A 22,236-nucleotide genomic window follows, 5' to 3' on the forward strand; every position below is an offset into this window, starting at 1 on the left:
TCACACACTTTCATGAACGGTGAATATACACACATACACACAGACACACACACACACACACACACACACACACAGGCACACAGAGCAGTTGCATATGCGTGAGTTACATGGAAAACGGGTCATCTACGCCCCCCTGCAGTTAAAATGATTTTAAACACAGACGTCCCTGGAAGTTAACCTAGACCCAAGTAGTGTGTTTCAGTAGCTCATCTAGGACATCAAGGACATGGATTTGAGAGCGCACAAAATATGGATTTCTTATCTGTGCTGTAAGTTACTTGAAATGAAAACATCTGGTAAATTACTGAAATGCAATGTAGTGTATGGTAAGAACGTGGAAAAACAACAAAGAGTCACAAAGAGAGGCAGACAAAGAGAGAGAAATACGGAGGCAGAGAGAGAGAGAGAGAAAGAAGAAAAAAAGATTGAGACAGAGAGCGGGGGAGAATGCAGTCTGTTTGTGTCTGCGCTAGTGCGAGGGCCACTGGCTAGGTCGTCCACGTACAAACGGAAGCATAAAGACCGATTAAATATAGAGCTCTCAGCAAGGCGGGTTAAGTGGACAGAGACATCCAGGCTCCTTGTGTGGGAGTCTTTCTTTTTTCCTCCCTGTCTCTCTCCATTCTTCTCTCTATCTCCCTTTCTCTCTCTCTCTCTCTTTCTCTCTCTCTCTCTCTCTTACGCACACACACAAATACACATACACACTCGCAAAAACCCACACAGGAAATCCTTTGTGATGTTTTCTTGGAACTTGGTAACAGAAAGTTTTGTGTACCTTGAAAAACTAAAGAGCGCCAAGTGACATGAGAGAATTTCTCATTTATCAAAAATGACATAATTTAGTGACAAACACACTGGATAGACAACAGATGGCATCTTTAAGCCATCCTGATTGAATATGCCACATAACACACACACACACACACACACAGAGAGAGAGAGGGAGAGAGAGAGAGTGAGAGAGAGAGAGAGAGAGAGAGAGAGAGAGAGAGAGTGAGAGACTGTTCTTTTCCTTTTCAATTACATGCAGATGTCTACATATATCATATCCAACAATCTCTCATCGGTCCCACATGAAGGAGCATTCTGTATTTAACACACACACACACACACACACACACACACACACACACACACACACACACACACACACACACACACACACACACACACACACACACACACAGAAAAAACACACATATAAAAGCCCAACAGCATTGGCAGGCCTGGCTATAAAAATGACAGTATGTATCTTTAAGCATTTAACAGCCGATAGCTATCGTAAATGACTTCCTCAAATATAGATTGGGAGTTGGGAAAGTGAATTGCCCAACAGTTTTCCCGAAAAGCAGATGATGCTATCTCCCAGATATTCATGGGGGTGTGTGAATCACCTAATCCTGAAGAAATACATTAGGTACCCCTTCAGCTTCATGGCTTTACGACATCCTGCAATTACGACATTCACCCATTACCTAGCAAGAATGGACTCTTTGTGTGCTTAACGTCCTCCTAAGGTGTGTTTCTATGTGTTACGTTTAGGTGTGTTTATGTGCAGGTGCTCATAGTAAGTGAGAGTAAGTAGAGTCTGCCTCTGTGTCTGTGCACGCGTGTACGTGTGTGTGTGTGTGTGTGTGTGTGTGTGTGTGTGTGTTTGCTGTAATTGCATATGCATATCCAGGCAAGTATGCAAGGGAGCATGTATGTGCACATCTATGCATTTGCAAAAACTGTTTTTAAAAATGCGGAAGGGAGGATGGATTGAACGAGTTGAAAGAGTTGATGATGGTGATGATGGTGATGAAAAAAAATAGGAAGGCAGCAGGCAGTAGAAACAGTATTGATCTGTGAGGGGTTGACAGGGCCGCGGCAAACAGTCCTGCAAGCGCCGAGCCCCAGTGTAGACACACATAGAACGGCCACAAGGGAACAGTCTGTCAATAGTAGACCATCGATTCGCCTGTGCTGGGGGTTATGCAAGTGGCACATAACCTGAGGCCCTCCATTTGATCTGCTGAGTCACATCGTTATGATGGCCGTTTTACAGAAGGAGGCCATGCATACCAGTTTCAGATTTAAGTTGTGGCGAAGGCGAATGGCGACTCGCGAGGCATTTATAATCTGGAGAAATATGGAGAAAATGAAAGGGAGGCAAAAAAAAGAGAGATAAGGAGAGAGAGAGCAGAGGAAGTGGCAGGGAGAGCAAGAGAGAGAGAGAAGGGGGGAAAAGGAGGGAGGGAGGGAGGTCACAAAGCAAAGTTGCGGTAGTAGTTGTGGTGTAAACAACACCATAGCATGTGTCATATCTCACATCCTCTCTCTCTTCTCGTGTCTCCCTCGTTTTCTCCCTCCCTCTCCCTCCCTCCCTCTCCCTCCGCTGAGGCCCAGAGACAGAGGAGCTGGGCCAGTAGCACCGGCGCACAAGGCTCAGAATCACGCGTCAACGGGAGGGGGGGTGGGGGGGCGCAGATGGCCCACCAAGTCCACAGGCAAGAACAGGGGCGACTGGGCGGAAAGCAAGCGAGCGAGCGAGCGACTCCCAACACCACACTGGGCTGCCAACACCCCTCCCCCTCCACTGCTCACGGTCCACACAGCACAGCACAACACGTAACGCACAGCACAGAGGTACTGTCTGCTGGGGAAGGTTTCAAGATGGTTTTGGATAGAAAAAAGGAAAGAAAATGGTTCTTCTCTACACATACAGACATTTTCACATGAAGAACCCTTTGTGAGGAAGAACATTCCAGTTGGTTCTTCGTGGCTAGAAATGCATGCAGGGGCAAAGCTATAGGACTGGAGACCAAAACAGACTTTTAGAGAGGTCCCTCAAAAAAAAGACGTCTTATACTCTAGACGCAAGTTAGAACATGAGGGGTCATAGAGTGCAGCATTGTTTGAGTCCTTTTAGATAGCGGTTGCCCAACAGCTCTGTGTCATTGTTAAGTACATGGGGATGATGAGAAAAGGTATACTGGATTGGTTATACAATGACTAAGCCACCAAAGAAAATTACTATAATCTCTGTGTGCGAGTGTGTGTGTCTGTTTGTATGTATCTTTGTTTGTGTTTGCACACATGTGGTTTTATACTGCAGGAAAGAGATTACTGCAAAGATGGTTCTTCCAACCCTGTCCTAACTATCATGAGCAAAACCAACAAAATGAAAACAACAAAGGTAAAAAAAAAGAAAAAATACGATTCCTGCTCCAAAACTTCACCGTCGCCTTCACTCCACATTTTGGCAAAGACAGGAGGCCAAACAGCGAGACCCACCGGGAGGGTAAGTAGCTGGCAAACATGACAGACTGATGCCATGGCCACAGAGGAATGTTTATTTGCCACTTCTGAGACGCTCCAGCCTTCGCTACTGGGTCACTTAGCCAGAACGTGGCAATGACTGAATTGCTGGCGGTTAAGACTTGCGAGTTGCGGCCAGCGAGGCTCATTGGGATTCCGAGCACAGCGCTTTGGGTGCTGTCCAGTCCGCTGACCTTAGTTTTTCCCTTGGAGAACACTCACCGTCTAAACACCAATCAGGCCCTGAGTGATTGTAGTCTGGGGGGGCTGAATAATGGGCTTGTTATGTCGAATAGCCCCTGTGGATCAACAGTCTCCAGTCTCCAGGGGCCACAATGTACTGTCGATAGCTCCAGCTTCCATCCGCTCTTTGGTGTCTGGTGGATTAAGGAGTGAGGTGGAGGAAGTGTGTGTGTGTGCGTGCGTGTGTGTGTGTGTCTGTGTGTGTGTGTGTGTGTGTGTGTGTGTGTGTCTTTGGCGGGGGGTGCAGAGGGGTGAGACATTAAACTCTCTGAACTCCCATTTGTAGCTCAAGCAAGGCAATGTTCCGAAAGCGAGAAAAAAATAAGGCTTGCGCAAACACAGAGCTGGATTTCTCCTCCAGTTTCTAACTCCCTGCTCCAGGGGAAGCATGAAATAACTCATCCACCGTCACATACGGTCATCTGTACATTCGTATGCGCGTCAAGAAAACATGTGTATCCAGAATATACAACCGCCGGCTTTAATATGGGCTTGTCAAGAAACATGGCCGCCGTAGGCATCAATAAATCTCCCCAGATGGAGTGCTGATTTACGCGGGCTGTGAGCAACCCTGGCATGCCACAAACACAGGACTCGATTCACAGAAATACGAGTGGAGCGAAGGAGAGGAAAGAAAACACACACAAACACACACACACACACACACACACACACACACACACACACACCACTGCTGGGTGAGATGAGAGCCAGGAGCCAACACTAAGTTTGACACTCTCGCCTCCTCTCTGCTCGCTGCAGAACCTGCCCGAGCTTTATGTGATGTTCCACTTGCCCATCACAGAACAGCTGTGCTAAAAGCGGTTCCCTGTTCTGTGCTCTATCTACAAGTCTACTCCAAGCAATTTTTTGTCTCCAAACCAACCCGAGTACCAAACAAATATTTGCACGCTTCACTGGTGCAGCTTAGCTCTTGGTCCTCATCTTAATGAGAGGAGAGAGCACAGGAAAGCTGGCAGAGAGAACATACTGCACCTGACTTGGGGGATGAGTCCGGACATCTGGATGGAGTCCTCCCGTAGCACGACTGAGCCTGCTGTTCATCATCACCTCCCTGGGGCAGACCCTGAGCCTTACCCCCCCGCCCCCCTTGCTCCTCCAACTCCTTTTTAACCCCCTCTGTTATTAACGTCTTGTCTGTCTGTCTGTCTATCTGTCTGTCCGTCTGTTTGAGCTGTGATTGCTTCTCCTTGTTGTGTGATGGAGTTGAGCAGAGCTGACCACACTTCACACCAACGTTCCCCTCATATGCCAAGAGTGCGCAACACCTCCCCCCCTCCGCTCCCTCTCTCTACCTCCACTCCCCCTCCGGCTCCCGAGCAGTCCAACCGCTGCGCTGTGCACCAATAGCGTAAGGCTATGCACATAGGTGTTCCACGCTCCACAGAGGTAGGCAGCACAGGAAGCATTTCCATTGAAAATAGCTTGTTGCTAGGAGATGGTCAGGGGCAAAGAGCAGTGCCTCAGTCCCACACAATAAACAGTTGTCACAACAGAGAAACACTCCCCCAAACAGTTTTCCTAACTGTTAATTATGGAAGGCTATTTATATAGGAAAAAGGTGGGATGTGTCCACTGAAAAAGGCTTTGGGAGTGGTGTCTTTCCCGACGCAATGAGACGGACAGGGAGATGGACTTTAGCAGGGAGGTTGAGATGTGTGTGTGTGTGGAGGGGTGGGGGGTGATTTGTCCCGGGACCTTGGGGTCTTCGCAAAAATCTATCTCCATTCTTCTTTCTCGCTGCGTGCGTCACGGCTGGCTACGGCGCTCCTGTTTGCCTGTGTCTTCACACGCGCTCAGAGAATGGTCCTCTCAGGGAGTGCCGCTGCTAAGAAATCAATGCGAGGGAAAACTGGTCTGAGGTCATCCAGTTAATAGACCACGAGACTGAAGCGCGAGACAGTTCAACTGAGTGGACAAAAACACACTTGGAAACATGGTTCACTTTTTTTTCCCCCTTGCTCAAACATTGGCACAGCACTGGCCTCTGTGACGCGGTAACGGCTTTTCCAAACGAGGGCATCTTTATTTAAAGGTTTGGTACAACTGTGCCGAGTGGCCACAAAAAAATACAACAAATCTGTGACAACAGAAGAAGCAGGCTGGGACAGTGACAACAGTGAGTGCCATTGATCTGCGAGAGCAAAGGATATCCTCCTGATAAGACAGGCAAACATGCAAACACACGCACACGCACACACACACACACACACACACACACACACACACACACACACACACACACACACACACACGTTATATTGTGTAGACTGTCCTGTGTAACTGCTGGTGCATTGTTCCCGATATCAGTGTCCAGCCTCCAGCTCCAGCTCCAGCAGCTTCATACATTATCCTGCCCTCCCCTCTTCACCCCCTCAGAGACTGGTCCTAGAAATAGGCCTATTGTGGGTCACTGGTGATTGACAGCTGTTTTCCCAGGCTGGGCTTAACACATGTAAAGCCCTCCACCATTCCTGTAAGCCTCTGCCACCGTTGCTGTCCAAGGCCTTTCTCCATCAGCAAACATAATAGCCTTACCGGCACCCCAGATAAAGCACTCTGATGGAGACTGGCATTACACGGGGGTGGGGGGGGGGGGACTTCAACTCGTACACCAGGGAGATCTGGACTTAAAAAGGAGGGAACAGTGTTTTATGTCATTCTGTAATGATGTCAGAAAAGACAGCTGAAAGCCGTATCACCAAATATTTCCATCTTGGAAAACAGTTTGGGCATATCTTTACTATAGTGCTACTTAGGTTGAAAGTAGTATAGTGCCAAGTTCAGAGGTTATAGGTCCATCATCAAGTTACTGCTTGAGTGAGCGAACAGATCGGCATTTTTGTAATGACAGCATAGAATACTGAAGGGGCATTCCACCATTCGCCGTTCACCCCTGTGCCATCAATGCTGAGGCAATGTTCATGTATTTCCCCCTATCACTCACAGACACTCTAACACGCTGTGCTGAAATGTAGAATCTGAAATGAGGATTAATGCCCATGTTTGATAACCCCTTGTGGGTTTTTACTCCTTGGAAGTCACAGATGCGGCACGTGTGTGAGCAGGCCGATTTGCGTGCTGGCAAAGATGAAAAGGTGCCGTGCGCTGAGATAATTGGGGGGCGGGTGAGTGTGTGTGTGTGTGGGGGGGGGGGCTAATGGGACGTCACACTGTACGTCTGTCCCGTTGTCTAACAAGAAAAGAGTGTCGTTGCAAGTCGCAGTGAGTGTTGCTGATGACATCAGCACAGGGCTGAGAGATGTCAGAGGGGAGAACAAACACACGCCCTCAACACGTGCAACGTGCCAGGCAGGTGTTGAGAGGAAAAAAACGCACACACACACACACACACACACACTCAGATATAACAAAGATGCACATATGCACAGACTTGCACACATGCTCACACCATGCACATACATGCACATAGACATACAACTATGTGTTCACACACACACACACACACACACATTCCCTCATTCACACAGACATTCACTCATTCATACATACACACACACACACGCGCACACACACACAGAAGAGAGAGAGAAAGAGAGCATTTACGTAATGCGACTGCATTATCGTGACTGCCCTTGTGGACAGCTCGAGATGGGAGATAATATCTCCCTCTCTCATCTGGCAGCCTTTTGTTCTTGTTCTTCTCTCTTCATCTGGCCTTCAAACACACACAGAGATCTACACACACACACACACACACACCAAAGTACAAGTCTACACACTCACCTCTGCATTCACACACACACAAATAAACACTTGCACTAGGCAACAAGAACACACATGCCTGGGACCAAGTGCACCAAATGATCTCATATAAATCCTCACACACATAACATACTCAAGCTCAAGTAAAGAAAAAATCCCTGCGCAGGAAGGAATGTCTACATATTGGAAATGTTTCAAATACACTCACTTAACTGTACTTATTGTATTAACTCGCTTTCTAAGACACATTAAAAAATATACACACATACTGTCCTGAGGACACAAACACCAACACGCACCTCACACATGAACACACACATTCACATCAGAGAGAGGGAACACAGCAGAGCACACACACACACACACACACACACACGAACACACACACTGTACTGACCTGGGATCCTCGGGCGCCTCTCTTGTGGTCCCATTCAGGATGTGGGAGCATCTGTGTGGGTAGACAGAGGAGAGAGTCACACACACACAAAGACTGGCAGCGCATTCCTATTCACCAGCCACCATTTACCAGCGGCACTGCTTGAGCGGCACTGGCATTCTCCTCCGTGGCTCGGCAGCTAGAAAAAATGAAATACTGCATTCACAAATAAAGAGACGGAGAGAGAGAGAGAGAGAGAGAGAGAGAGAGGGGAGGGGAGGGGAGGAGAGGGGGTGCTCCTGGGATGCTTTTCCTCTACCTTTTTTTCTCTTGCGCCCTCTCACACTCTCTCTCTTCCTCTTCTTCTTCTCTCTCGGTCTCTATCTCACTTTCTCTCTCTATCTCTCTCCTCTCTTATTGTACACTTTCCATTTTGTTCAACAACATGCGCTCGGTAATTCAATTTCACAGTCAGCCTTGCTTTACTTAGTCCTCTGCACGGCTTAATGGCTTCTCCCAGGCAGTAAACTTTATGTGTTCTAATTAACAGACAGCGCAACCTCCCGTAGGCACCACCACACAGCACACGCTCCACTTGCCTGACTCGACGTGGGGAGAAATAGAGAAAAGAAAAAAGGAAAAACGAGGAGGAGGGGGAGAGAAAAAAAACCAAGAGACGACTAGAACTGAAATGCCAAGGTGTCGTAAGTCGAACAGTCAGACGGAGACACGAGGTGACGACTCGCGACTTTCTAGAATCCGGATGGAAGCGGTTTTGCGTATGGATGTCCCCGCACAGTCGTTGCAAACACAGTAGAGCAAAATAAGTCGTCGGGCACGGTGATTAATGAATTCACAAAAAAAAACAAGGCCGTCTCTTTATGTGAATATTTTCCCATGGCAAAAAATAGAGAAAACAGTGGAGCACATAACAAATGGCTATTTTCCTTTATGGTTTACGGAGGCCTGAAAGCCTGGCAGTAAATCAGTGATATTTGTGTCCGCACCAGACCAGTGTCGCACTGGCCATGGCTCTTTGAGTGCGCAACGTGACCTGGCATGAGACTGACTAGCTGGCTGAGTCCAAACACCAGCACCGAAATCACTGCCTTCTCCCAGTTGGAGCCACAGCCTCTGCCACTCCAATACCAATACACTGACAGCTGTCCTCCCCCATTGCCCGGGAACATTCAGTGCGATTAAGTGATGCCCTATTTGCATGCTGTGCTTATAGTCTAGCTATCAAGCGTCATCTAGTTATCAATCAATAAATAGCAAAAATGTGAAGTGTACTCTTTGGCATGATATATTTTTCTTGAGGAGCAAAAAAGAACTCTAAAAGAAAAACTAAGATGTCATTAGTGCTCTCTCTTCCCCCTTTCTCTCTCTTTCGCTCGCTCTCACTCGCTTCCAATTCAGCCCCAAAAGATAATATTTTGACAAGGGGGTCAAAGGGTAGGCCATCGAAAAGGAGCCGCTGTCATTTGCCTTTTGCGGCTGAGAAGTTTCAGTTGGAGGGGGACTGGAGATTACGTAATGTTACATAACCATCCTCATCCTCCCTTTTCAATTTTTTTCCCCCTTCCTTTTTCCTCTGATGGAGCCACGAGCCATGCATATTCAAACACAGTGTCTTGCATGGGGTAGGGGTAGAGTGGGCTGCAGTGGTGTGTGTGTGTGTGTGTGTGTGTGGGGGGGGGGGGTAGAGTGGGCTGCAGTGGTGTGTGTGAGTGTGTGTGTGGGGGGGGCACTGAGAGGAAGCCTTTGCTTGTAGTTCCATTCATTAAATTATTCAGCGCCGGGAGTCAGAGCCACTTTCCTGGGTGAAAATGTCAGTTTGCCACATTGTCACACCTTGCCTCGAACGCGAGATGGATCATGGGAAGAACAAAAGGCAAAAAGGGTGGTACTGGACTGCCTCCGAGACCTAATGTAATCTAATGCCCTTTATTATGACACTACTTCACTCCTCACACTTGTCTGGCCTATGCACTAGTTTCTTATATTTGACATAAAACAAAATCCCTGGGTCATGTCATTAATCAGAGTATACATGAAAACAACTAAAATGGTGATTTTACTTGTATAAAGTAAAACCAAACAGAAGCCTAGTCTAACTTCAGATCTGCTCCAGATCTTCATCTGCTTCTGTGGCCTTCCCTTCTGCGTGCTCCTGTGGGATGGATGGTATATTTCAAACAGAGACGCACATATGCAGCTGACAGCCCTTACTTAATATCATGTGTGAGAGCGAGAGAGAGAGAGAGAGAGAGAGACTTCTTTGGAAAGTCAACATTATTCATGGACGTCATCCAGTGTTTCCGAAAGCGGCGACTCCTTCCCGTCCCGTCCCGTCCCATCCTATCCGGGGTGTTTTTCCCTTGAGTGGCTGCTGCTGCAGCACACCTAGCAGCTGAGGTAATAATAGAGAGGCCCAGAGCGAGAGTCGTCGTGTAGCCTTCTGCAAAAATCATCAATCAACCGCCATTTAAAGGCGAGAGGAAAAAAAGTGCAGGGCGTTTCAAAGACTTTTCTCTTCTCCTGGTCAGACATTGGGGCTATTTGCTATTTTAGCTAACAGCAGAGGAAAATGGTAGCCTGCGACAGTCTACCCACTGAGGGACGTTATTATATCAATGTCCCAGGCATCACAATACAGAGGGATAAATGTGTGAAACACTTTAATTTGATTTTCTTTCTCTCGCAGAAGTTGAATAAAACGGGGGGGCTGTGCTGTTGATTCGTTGGTAAATGACAGATGAGGCAATCCTCGTAATAAGAGCATGAATCAGTGCCGGCTTAATTTACCATGAATGAACTGCTGCCGCTGGCATCTCTTAAAGCCTGGCCTCAATCTCTCTCTCTATCTCTCTTTCCCCCTCTCTTTCTATCTATCTCATACCCTCTATCTTTCTCCTGTCTCTCTACCTCTTTCTCTCTCTATCTGTGCCAGGAAGCAGGAGCATTAGCACGCCACGTGCACACATCGCCTCGCCAGTTCCAAGTTTCAGCCTGAGCGGGCATGTGTGCCCACCACCCGGAGCTAGTGCTCCCCCGACGGTCTCCATTACGGCTCTAATGCACTTTTAATAATGTAAAGACAGTGGGGGAGCAGTCGACAGAGGCCTCTAATGCAGTCCAGCCCGAGATTACCATTCACAGTTCCACAATGATTCATTCATAACCAGCATAATGCCCATTTTATGATCTCTGTGGATGCCATGGTCCACGAGGGCTCTCTCTCTGGCTACCTCCAATGTCAGTTTACTTCTGTTGTCTGCACTGGTACAGAAACTGGGTGTACTTGTCCTAAAACCCCTTGCTTTAAAATAAATCTTTCAGGAATTAGAGCGTATTTTGGGGGAAAAGGGTAAGCTGCTTCCTAGTGCGGCTGTCTGATTGTCTCCGTTACTGTGCTTTTCTGGTCCTCATGCTCAGCAACGGTGGCCCTGCTCATGACCTGCAGATGGCGCTGTTTTCACGACCAGTGTGCTGCAAGGAAATGTCCACGCTGGAGCTACGAGAAGGAGAGTGGAATTGCGAGACCCTCCAGTTCGACGAGTGTCTGACAGCTATACAGGAACATTTTAAAATATGAGGGACAGAAATGGATCTTTAGTGTAGTTGGTTCCTATTATATTTCCTGTTTGGTTCGATGCAAGATAGCTTTGCACAGTTATTACTGTGTAATAGCTGCATTATTCACAAGTCTTTTGTAGGAGGAGGCTCTCAAGTTGCAGGCAGAAAACAAAGAAATTATTTTTTGTTAGTTTAAGTGCTTATGTTTGAGCGTGAGAGAGTGTCAGTATATTCCTTCAGTGGTTGATGAATACATAGTATTGTGTGTGTGTGTGTGTACGTGTGTGTACGTGTGTGCACGCGCGTGTGTGTGTTGTCCATTTACCACCTCCACTCCACTTACATAATAGACTTACAGCCACATCTATTACGACAAAGCCCAAAATCGTTGTGGGCAAGGATTTCAGCGAGTTGAAAGCCATGATTGATGCTAAGAGCGCATATTAAGGTAATCAGAAGAACATGCAAGTCTTTACAACAAAAAAAATCCATAAACTTCAGGCCAGCATCTATAATCCTGTCAGACTATACCACCCCCTCAGCCACTTTCATCATCATTAGCCTATACTGAGCATATATCAGAAACGCTACTGTTCCAAATGAATCACCTGTCGTGGCAAAGGGCTTTAATCTGCCCTGTGTGTACAGACGTGGATGAACTGAGAAATAGGCCGATTTATAAAACAGACGTCATTTAAAACAGACGCCCCAATGCTTTATTATCCAGGCTTACAAGATGTGGACTAGTATTAACAGCTAGAGACATGAGCCCTCCCACAAAAGTGTATATTAAGCAAAGGAATTTATGACCTCTTTCAGACAGGATTAATTTGCTTTCACTCTGACACGTACCCCCTTCCACATTCTTATACCACCACCTCCTTGCCTGTGTGTTTCTCACCTATACTATAAAAACAACTTGAATATATCATACAGTACTTACTTTTCAACGAGAATGACTGAGAAATGAAAGGGAGCAGTAATCTTACAATTGTGTCTGGCGGAAACTTTGATGAAATGTTGGAGTTGAGTCCTTGAACACGTTACAATCTGCTTGGTTTGATAACTAAACAAGCACTACGATAATGATATGCATAGAGGGTGAAATTACATATGAACAGTTAAAATATGCAGTGTTGTTCACTTGGTGCTGAGATTTCATTTGTATAACTTGATGACAGCTAACATCTGTCGATGCTTTTCAATGCCTTAGGCTTCCCTGAGAAATCATATTTGAACATATCACATTAGTAACAAGTCTGTTTTACTCTAGTGGAAGTCAGCCTGGCAATCTGTTGACAACAGTTTCTGCTGTAGTCAACATGTTCTGTGACTAGAAACAGTGACTCCAGATAGTCATTGGCTCTATGGCTTAAGCTGGTCTTATGTTTAGCTTTTGTCAACAAACCAGTATTTTGGGCTCCACAGGAAAGGCAGCCTATGACAGCATCGTGGACTGTAACTACGAGATACTGCTACATGATTTAATGGTAATATCTTTCTATACTTTTATATTTTTAGTCAAGTCAATTCTCAATTTGTAATAAGTAGTGCTACACCAGCCTGATGCTACCATATTATCCCAACCAAGACTGGAGTCAGGACATTTTAGACACTGTTTACTCTCAAAGGGGTTTGAAAAAAAGCAGCATTTGAATTTGTTATGGAGTACAAAATTGATGAAAAAAAGATGTTATTTCCCTCTGATTTCAGTAGGTTTGATTAACTGTCTCTCTTGCACTGCTGTGAGTTCACTGACACCTGACACAATAGCATTTGGATCATCACTCATTAGTATTAGCCTAATTGGAATCCATTGGCATGTGTCCAAGCCACAATAACCACCGTAAATGTAGGCTGGCAAAGCCAGATGAGTATTTTATTACACACAAGAGATGTGGCAGAATGAGCAAACGTTAACTTGATTTCTCGAACCCATCCCACGTGCAGAACAACATCCCACCTTTACCTCCCCCCCCCCCCCCCCCCAACCCCAGTTCCCATTTCCTTTATGCTGGAACATGGCTTTGAAACGTTTCTAGAAAGAGGAACCTTAGACTCCTGAGCCCACTAGGGGGGTTAGTGTGGGGGCTGCGGGAAGTTTCAAACCTCCAGCAAAAAGCCCAGCAGGAGCCCTGGAGCAACACTGCCTGCGCACAAGCCTGGCTGAGGCTGAGGCTGAGGCTGATTCCTCTTGAAAAGTCCCCTATTAGGGCACAAAGACGCATTCATGCTCCAGACCTGCGCCACGCAATTACGGGGAAAGCTTAATGACAATCAAGGGAGGACTTAGCCGCGGAGGCGTGAGACATTTCCAACTCTTGCCTCTGTGAGAGAGAGTGAGTCTGTCCTCTTTTTAGGCACAAAATGCCTGAAGTCGGATGCATATTCATCTTCGGCGCTTGAAATATTGGGGTGATGAAATACTACAGGCCTCGGTGGAAACTCTTTTCGTCAACAGAAACGCACACTGTACAGCTGACTCTCCCTGCGCTCAGGAGTGAGTGAATGTTTGGCTCGTTCCTGTTTGACCCAGAGCAGCTTCTACTGTATTCGTTTCTCCACTGACTTCAATGTCAGCCACCATCCAAGTCTTGCTCAGTCTCACTTGTGTCATTGGAAAGGGGGGGGAGGGAATTGTGTTACTAAATGTGACACAGAGCTCACTGAAATATGGACCAAGGTGAACCTCATTTGCACGAAAAGAAAACTTAAAAAAAAAAAGAAAAAATGAATGAATTTATAATTTCATTCAAAAACAATGTGAACTGCCAATATACATAGGGATGACACATAAGGAAAATGCTCACTGTACTGATGGAGGTTCTGGATCTTAAAACTGACAGATTACATTTCATTTACTGTTTCCTTCCACTCTCGCGCACAAAGCTAACATATGAGAGTTTTGGTGTAAAAGCGTTACCCTGCCAGTAGTGTAATATAAACCTTGAGGTCTTTGGACCGCTAGAGACACAATTTTTAATGGAATGGTAATTACAAGTGGTACCTCACCAGATCAGGTCTCGGTGAAATTAAATTCAGTGAGAAAAAAACTAAAAGAGGGAACAAATTGCGCCTTGGAACTCCATCTTGGGTTTCCTTGAGGGTTTTTGAAGGTAGCCCGCAGTGTGGAAGCAGCGCACCGACATTAATACCATATTGTTACATGTTAGACAGCTTGAGCAGCGCACCGACATTAACACCATATCGTTACATGTGAGACGGCTTGAGCAGCGCACTGACATTAACACCATATCGTTACATGTGAGACGGCTTGAGCAGCGCACCGACATTAACACCATATCGTTACATGTGAGACGGCTTGAGCAATGGAAAGGCTTAGGTGAACGGGACCGCACGAAGCGAGTCATGAAACTCCACTGACACCACCAAGCACCCCCCCCCACACACACACACACACACACACAGACAAAGAGCCATTAGTCTGTTAGTTTAGCCAGCAGTGGGGCAGACAGGACAGGAGTCCAAACTGCCAAGTGATCCGTTTCCCTCTCTCTCTCTCTCTCTCTCTCTCTCTCTGTTTTTTTCTCTCTCTCATAGTGAGCGAAGGACGGTGCTTTGGGTGGGTAAGACTGGATTTTGTCTCTCATGGTGAGTGAAGGGCGGTACTTTGGGTGGGTAGGACTGGATCTTCTCTCTCTCATAGTGAGCGAAGGGCGGTACTTTGGGTGGGTAGGACTGGGTTTTCTCGACGCGCCTCGTTTACTGCTCCGGGAAGAGAGGCACGGTGGGGACTTGTCAGCACACCGAACTGTTTCCCGAGCGATGGAAAACACGAGCATGAATCGCTTCATTCAGAGCGCAGGGCCGTGATTTAGAGGATGAGTCCCGCGCGCATCTGCTCCCTCTTAAGACCACAGTATCAGCGGGCCTGGGTTCTATCCGCAGAAAGGTCAAACATGAGATGGGGCTGGGGGCTTGCCAACTGCACAGCGAACGCTCAACCACACACACACACATACACACACATACAGTACATGCACGGCTGGAGGGGCACACACACTTGAGCGCACACATACAGACACACACACACACACTAGCACATGCACACACATGCACACACACACACACTTACACGCACGCACCCGACACTCACATAAACTGACGGAGAAAGAAAAGGCATTATGTTCACATGTTTGAACAGTAAACCACACTCCTCGCAGTCAAGGAGGCAAATGAACGATGGAAGGCGGCCAAAACACGCCGGGGTTCTTAAATCACACCGGTGGCAGCGGCGCACACCGACAGCCCGCTCGTAAATGATAATAATGTGCGTCCAAACCAACACGTGAAGTCAATTACAGCTGACAGCGCCGGGGCTCTGCCACTCGATAAACACGCAACTGCGTCATCGGCAGCACGACAGAGAGCTAATGAACAGTGTGTTTATCTGTGTGTCCGTGTGTGTGTGTGTGTGTGTGTGTGTGGAGGTTACATCCCCCAGGCTCCTAAGTATTTACACAAGACAGATTGTTAGGGAGAGCCCTGCTGAAGTTGTGACACAGCAGAAGTGTGCACCGAATGATCCAGTGCATGTGTAAAACATACAGAGACACACACACACACACACACACACACATACTTGCATACACAACATGCAAGCAGCCCTCAGCGTACACATACCTCTCTGCTGTATATTCAACCACTCTCTTTTCTCAAGACAACCGAAAGGAGCAGAGGAGTATTTGTTTGACGTCCTTATTGTTACTGTTCCCCACGAAGCCCACCTCTCTGCCACATGGCCTCTCTCATGGCGTGTTTGAAGTCTGAGGAACGCCAGCGTTAACGAGACGGCCATAAAAAAGCGCCCGGCGCAGGTGAGAGTGAGAAGCAGAGAGGAGATGGCACCGGCCCCGTTGTAGTTAGTTATTTAGCGGGACATCTGCGGGACACCAGTCCCTCGTTAAAGTGCATATGGCCATAAACATTCTTTGGGCTGGCAGTCTTTTGAACACCCCTAACGGGCGACCACCCGGCACTGTTTATCCTCCGGCATTATAGACGAGGAACATTTGGAGCGAAAAACCGGTGTAGTCAGACCAAAAATGTGCCCAGGTGCCTGTTGAGGTCTAATACCTCATCTCCCCTGTTAGCCATTAATATGCGCTCCAAATTTCATAAGTGGTTTATACAACACACACACACACACACACATATATATACACAGAAACGCACACACACACATGCAAATACACACACTGACACAGACACCCACACAAACACACACCCACAGACAGACAGACACACAACGCACCTGCACACTCGCCCTCACACACCCACACCACACACACACAAACATCACATTGCAGCTTTTGAAGACCCAGTAGAAAAATAACAGATCTTCAACAAAAAAAGAAAGAAAAAAAAAAAAAAAAAAAAAGAAAGATGGCTGAAAAAAAAAGGAAACAGGCTATGTTAAATTAACCAAGGACAAAATGTACTGGTCTAAGTGCTCCTAGCCAATTAAAAAAGCCTCCATCCTCCCTCCAGGGGCCCTGAGGGGCTGAGCAGGTTGGCTCTGGCCCGCTGACGTGGGGAGCTGCGGCAGCAGGGGCAGAGGAGCAGCAGCGGTGGCGGCGGCGGCAGCAGCAGTGGTGGCGTCGCGCAGCAAAAAGGGCCTTGTAAGGAATAAAAGCTACCGCCAGGCTCCTATTGAAGACTGCCAGCCACACAACGGGCAGAGGGACAGGGGGGGAGAGAGAGAGAGGTGGGGTGTGTGTGTGTGTGTGTGTGTGTGTGTGTGTGTGTGTGTGTGTGTGTGTGTGTGTGTTTGAAGAGGCTCCCTGAGAAAACAAGACGAGAAGGTGAAGAGCAGGAGGGAGAGAAGTGAGGGAGGTGTGTGTGTGTGTGTGTGTGTGTGTGTGTGTGTGTGTGTGTGTGTGTGTACGTGTGTGTGCGAGCGGGAGACAGTCACCGGGTTAACAGGGGTGACAGGGCACCGTGCAAACGTCACAACTGCCAGCTCTCCACCGCTAGAGAGAGGCTCGACCCGTCCTCTTTAACCAGACAACGCAATTCAGCCCGCTACCTACGGCTCTGAATGGTCATGTCTGGCTCAGATGCCATACCTTCATTTACATCTCCCCATCATCGTAGTCCTATTCAGGCTCTGAGTAGGCAGCTGGCAAATGATAAAGGCACACAAGCCCAGGACACAATGAAAACAGGAGGCAATTGAGTCGTCCCGCCCTAACTTTTGAGTGGCCCCCAGTGATACACAATGCCTTAAAGGTTCCATGGCGTCTGAGCCATCAACAACAAGCAGCAAGCTCTGACGTGTGCTGAAAAAGGAGACGTTGTCAAGCACAACGTGCGAAATGTTATTTGCAGAGCTGTGCGTCTCGAGTGCGTCAATTCATTTACATGCAGCACAATCGGTGGTCTGACGTGTGGCTATTAGATGGGTAAACTACTAGCCTCCTGCTAGCAGCTGTGACATGAGTGTGATAAATGGACGTTATTACACATGGGTACTTCATTTGAATTGTAATGCTTCATGTGTGTTGTCATATGTTTTGTGCTGTGCTGGTAGTGAGAAAAAAAAAAAAACGAAACAAGAAAACCACACAAGACACAACGGTTTGGCTTGAAAAACACCACTGAATCCTCCAAAAAGCCAAAGCCCTGCTTGAGCGTGAGTCCTCTAAAATCATGTGTTTCTCCTCTCCTCTCCCCTTGACACCCAACTCCTTGCTTGCTATACACGCAGTCCTGGGCTGTTATCTGGTCCTGCGTCCACCCATTCATTTGGCCGCTAGGTAAATATTTAGCTTGGCAGTGGCGGTGAGAGCCCTGTGTGAGTAAGTGCCACTGAGGGAATCCTCCTGTGTACCCAAGGGACAGATGGGCACTGGCAAGCTCTCAAGCAGCTCTCTCTCTCTCTCTACTTCTCTCTCTCTCTCTCTCTCTCTCTTTCTCTCTCTCTCTCTCTCCGCTCTCATACATCAAACTCTGGCGTCACACAGGCCGAGTGCAGAGCACGTGGAACACTGGCACTTGTTTTCTTACTTTCATGTGACTTTTAAAACACACACACTTAAGTACGCACACACATTCACACACATACCCAAACACCAACACACGCACGCACACACACACACACACACACACACACACACACACACACACACACACACACACACACACACACACACACACACACAAGCACTTACCTACACACACGTACACAAGCACATACTGAATCAGTGCTTCAGCTAAATGTCAAGGCTGATACCAAAGCACTTATGTCGAAAATGAGATAAGATTACTGTATGTTCTGCCTGGCCGTTAATGACAAGCAAGTATTGCGCTCCGCAATTTAGGGAACAGGCCAAGCTCCCCCGGCCTTTCTAAACTGAGTAGTAGGTGACACCCTGGAAACAGCATGCAGGTTCACATCACTCAATATGGCAATAGGAAACATGGCAAGGGAAGGGGAGTATAGGGGAAATATAAGTAAGAAACATCCTCTTCATCGCCACAATTAAAAAGAGCAGGGTTGTAAATTGAGCTGCCTGTTTTCCTTAGCAACGCAGTATTGACTGAACTGGTTGTTTCTATACACAGCTGGAGCCATTAATGTTTGTGGTGAAAGGGATACAGTAGTATGTCATGTTGTGTCACACAAATGAGGTAATGCAGTCGGGGGGGGGGGGGGCATGACATGTAATGCTTGAAAGTGTGAGAGGGTTTTAGGGGGGAAGTACTAACTCGTAATATGAACCTCACTACTGGTCTGTGTTGACAGAGAAGGGTGTGTGATTCAAGAACAAAACAGACTCAGTGTGAGGGGAAATAGAGGAGGAGAGGAAAGCAGAAAGAACATAACATACATTGACAGTAGGAAACGGTCAAAGACTAGAACGCATGGGATTGCTAATAAAAAAAGAGAATAAAAACATATATCTAGAGGAAGATTGACATCTAGAGAAGGAAAGAAGGAGGGAGAGAACAAAGAGAGAAAGAACGATACATACAGTGCCTCCCCGTCTCCCACCAGTCTGCCTAACTGCTGATGACCTCTCCTCCCCCCTATGCTCCACCCATCTGGGAACACCAGCTACCACGCTGCGCCAAGCGAGGGGTCAAACTGAGCCGCTTGTCGTTTGTAAAGCTGACCCAAGGGACAGCCTGGCCGGAATGAGTCACGGGCCTCGTCGATAGCAACAAATCCCATCAGTGTCGCTCATCGATGCTAATTAGGGCCAAATCTGCCAGGCGGGAGGTCTGTCGATCAGCACTGAGCTGGGATCCTGATTGCTTATTGATTCGATTACCTTTCTTTGCGTCACGCATACTCAGCGCAGGCCAGGTCCCCCTCATGGGGGGTGGGAGCGGGATTGGAAGGGGAGAAGGGGCAGGTGAAGAAGATAGGAGTGTGTGTGTGTGTGTGTGTGTGTGTGTGTGTGTGTGTGTGTGTGTGTGTGTGTGTGTGTGTGTGTGTGTGTGTGCGTGAGCGAGTTTGGGTGTTTGTGTGTGGTTTGGAATCATGTGTAAGCCAGTAGTCTCACAGGCCCAACCAGCTTAAAGGTAAATGGCTTCCATAGCTTCTCATTACATGGTGTTTGTCCAGCAACCCTGTTAAGCACACTGCAATTAAAAGACACTCTATGTATGCATAATTCATATGTTGTAAATCTTACATGGTTGTAGGAGTGTGAATGTGTGTGTGTGCGTGTGTGTGTGTGTGTGTGTGTGTGTGTGTGTGTGTGTGTGTGTGTGTGTGTGTGTGTCTGTGTGTGTGTGTGTGTGTGCATAAATGCATCTGGAATCAGTTCTTGGACTAAGACGCTCCAAAAATATTATTAGCTGTTTACACTTCATGTCTATTCTTGAGATTGAAATGCTCCCATTTGAAAAGTTATTTGTGGGTACGTAGAAGAAGGGCATATTTAGGGAGGGGGGAAAGGTACCATAATATCACGCAGTAAAACTCCTCCAAAATCAGACAGCTGGACAGAGCCACAATTAGCATTGTAAAGGCATAGGCCACCCTGAAGTTGAAATATCTGGGCAACTGGTCAACTTTTCCATCTGGAAAATTTGCACTTTTTTATTACAACTTGCACATTAATTTAATAAGAACCAGAGAATCCGTTGACTTTAGCTCCCTAAACTGCTACCACACGGTTCAGCGCTAATTGGGAAGTAACCTTCAAATGACTGCATACTCACACTGGCTCCAGCTTAAGTCCTAGTGGATATGAACCTTCTCTACTATTTTGAAGGTTTGTTGTTGGTAGCGATATTAAATTTGCCTCTCACACTGTTGTTGACTAATGCCGATAAATGGGTAGGACATGTGAAGGTCTGCACTCAACTGAAAAACTAAATGTTGAGTCATTCCATCAAACAAACACTCCCTCTGGGCACCAGGGCTTGCGAGAAACTTTAAAACAGCCCTACCCCCCCTCCCGTGAAAGAAATATAAACAGACACAAATAAGCCTGTGAAATGCGAAGAGTGGCCTACTCAAAAGTCCAGTTCCTGTCAGCTAGTTCAGAGGCCTATGGTGTGATGTCCACCCCCCCCCCCCCCCACCCCCCACCCCCAGCTCTGGGTGACATCAGCCAGTTGAGGGACTGAGTAGGGGCTCTGGCTCTCGTGTGATTGGGTTAGGTGGCCCCTAATGGCCAGCCGGAGCAGCGGCTCCATTACCCCCCCGCCCCCCCCACACACACACACACACACACTAACACAAACACCACACCACCATCCCATCCCCGGCTGGAGCACATCCACACCACTGATCACATTCAGGCTGCTAATGAGGACGTGTCTGGTGTCCCGAATCACGGCGATATGGGCCGACCAGAAACCCTAGCAGATAGAGAGAGAGAGAGAGAGATAAACATTCGCCCACTGATACACACACACACACACACAAGCTTTGCTCTCTCTCACTCACACACACATGTGCACCAGCACCCTCATAAGCTCCTGTTTTCCATTTGTGAGCCAATCTAATCTGGGCAAATTAATGGAGATTTGTGATAGGGGAGTGTTTTCTGAAAGCTCAAATATCCCGAGTCAAACTGTGTACATATGTGTTTAAAGTCAGCGCTGAAAATAAATCTATGCTCTACCATGGAAAATCGATTAGACAATCACCACACGTAGATTCCAAGAACTGACTGAATCATTGAATAAGTAAAGTACGATAAAATAACTTGAATTAAGGTCTCTACCAGAATTTAATCGCCGAACGGAAATGTGACAAGGAAGAGATTGACAGACACAGAAAGGAATCCAGAGTGCAACAGCTATGGGAGAATCAAACTTGTGCCATTAGTACTCGCCCGGTCTTCCAGGAATCTGCAGCGTTAGTAGGTCATGGTTTTATCTGGACTCTAAAAGCCCTGACACTTGAGGATTTAAAGAGGGCAGATTTCTGAGGAAGTGGGCATGAAGTTTTCCTGGAGCCCAGAACATAATAGTGGACATCCAGCTGAATGAGTCAGTTTATCACCGTTCAAACTACCCAAAAGACTGGAAAAGCTAAAGAGGTCTTAGGCCTTGACCAAGACCTTGTCTATCGTAGAGAACAGACACCCTCCCAAGATATGTAGTCTTACAAGATTAATGCTAGTGTCGGCAAGTGAGGAAGACGGAAAGACCAAGTGTGTTTGGGGTGGGGGGGTGGTGGGGGTGAGGGTTGAAATTGAAGGTATACACTGTATGCTCTTGGTCATTCGCTACGTCCATGTGTCTGTGCGCAAGCTCTGCTACCACTTGTCAGCCAGGTAACCATGGTGACGTGCGTGCGCAGTGACGTGCGCTCGGGCATCATGAGATTACTCAGAGGTGCAGGAGGAGGGGAGAGGGACAATCAGGCAGTAGCCGAACCCTATCTCTCTCTCTCTCTCTCTCTCTCTACCTCTCTCTTTCTCTCTGCCTGTCTCCGTCTTGAGTTAGTCAGAGAATCAGCACACAAAAGACAGGCAAAATCAATACCTGAGTATCCAGAC

At 47.3% G+C, this 22,236-nt stretch overlaps 1 protein-coding gene across 3 annotated transcripts in view; it reads right to left on the reverse strand.

The window, feature by feature from the left end:
* The window catches only part of pde3a (phosphodiesterase 3A, cGMP-inhibited), a 69,415-nt gene that overhangs the window by 25,512 nt on the left and 21,667 nt on the right, over positions 1-22,236 (reverse strand). For 2 of the 3 annotated variants that reach the window (XM_031583271.2, XM_031583269.2), the window contains exon 2: positions 7,691-7,741. In XM_031583271.2, the coding sequence (XP_031439131.1) occupies positions 7,691-7,741 (51 nt within the window). Of the gene's footprint in view, positions 1-4,542; positions 5,003-7,690; positions 7,742-22,236 lie in introns of those variants that run through there. The other variant, XM_031583272.2, reaches the window with a different exon arrangement.

Source organism: Clupea harengus, chromosome 16 (assembly GCF_900700415.2).
Source record: "Clupea harengus chromosome 16, Ch_v2.0.2, whole genome shotgun sequence".
Classification (NCBI taxonomy): domain Eukaryota; kingdom Metazoa; phylum Chordata; class Actinopteri; order Clupeiformes; family Clupeidae; genus Clupea; species Clupea harengus.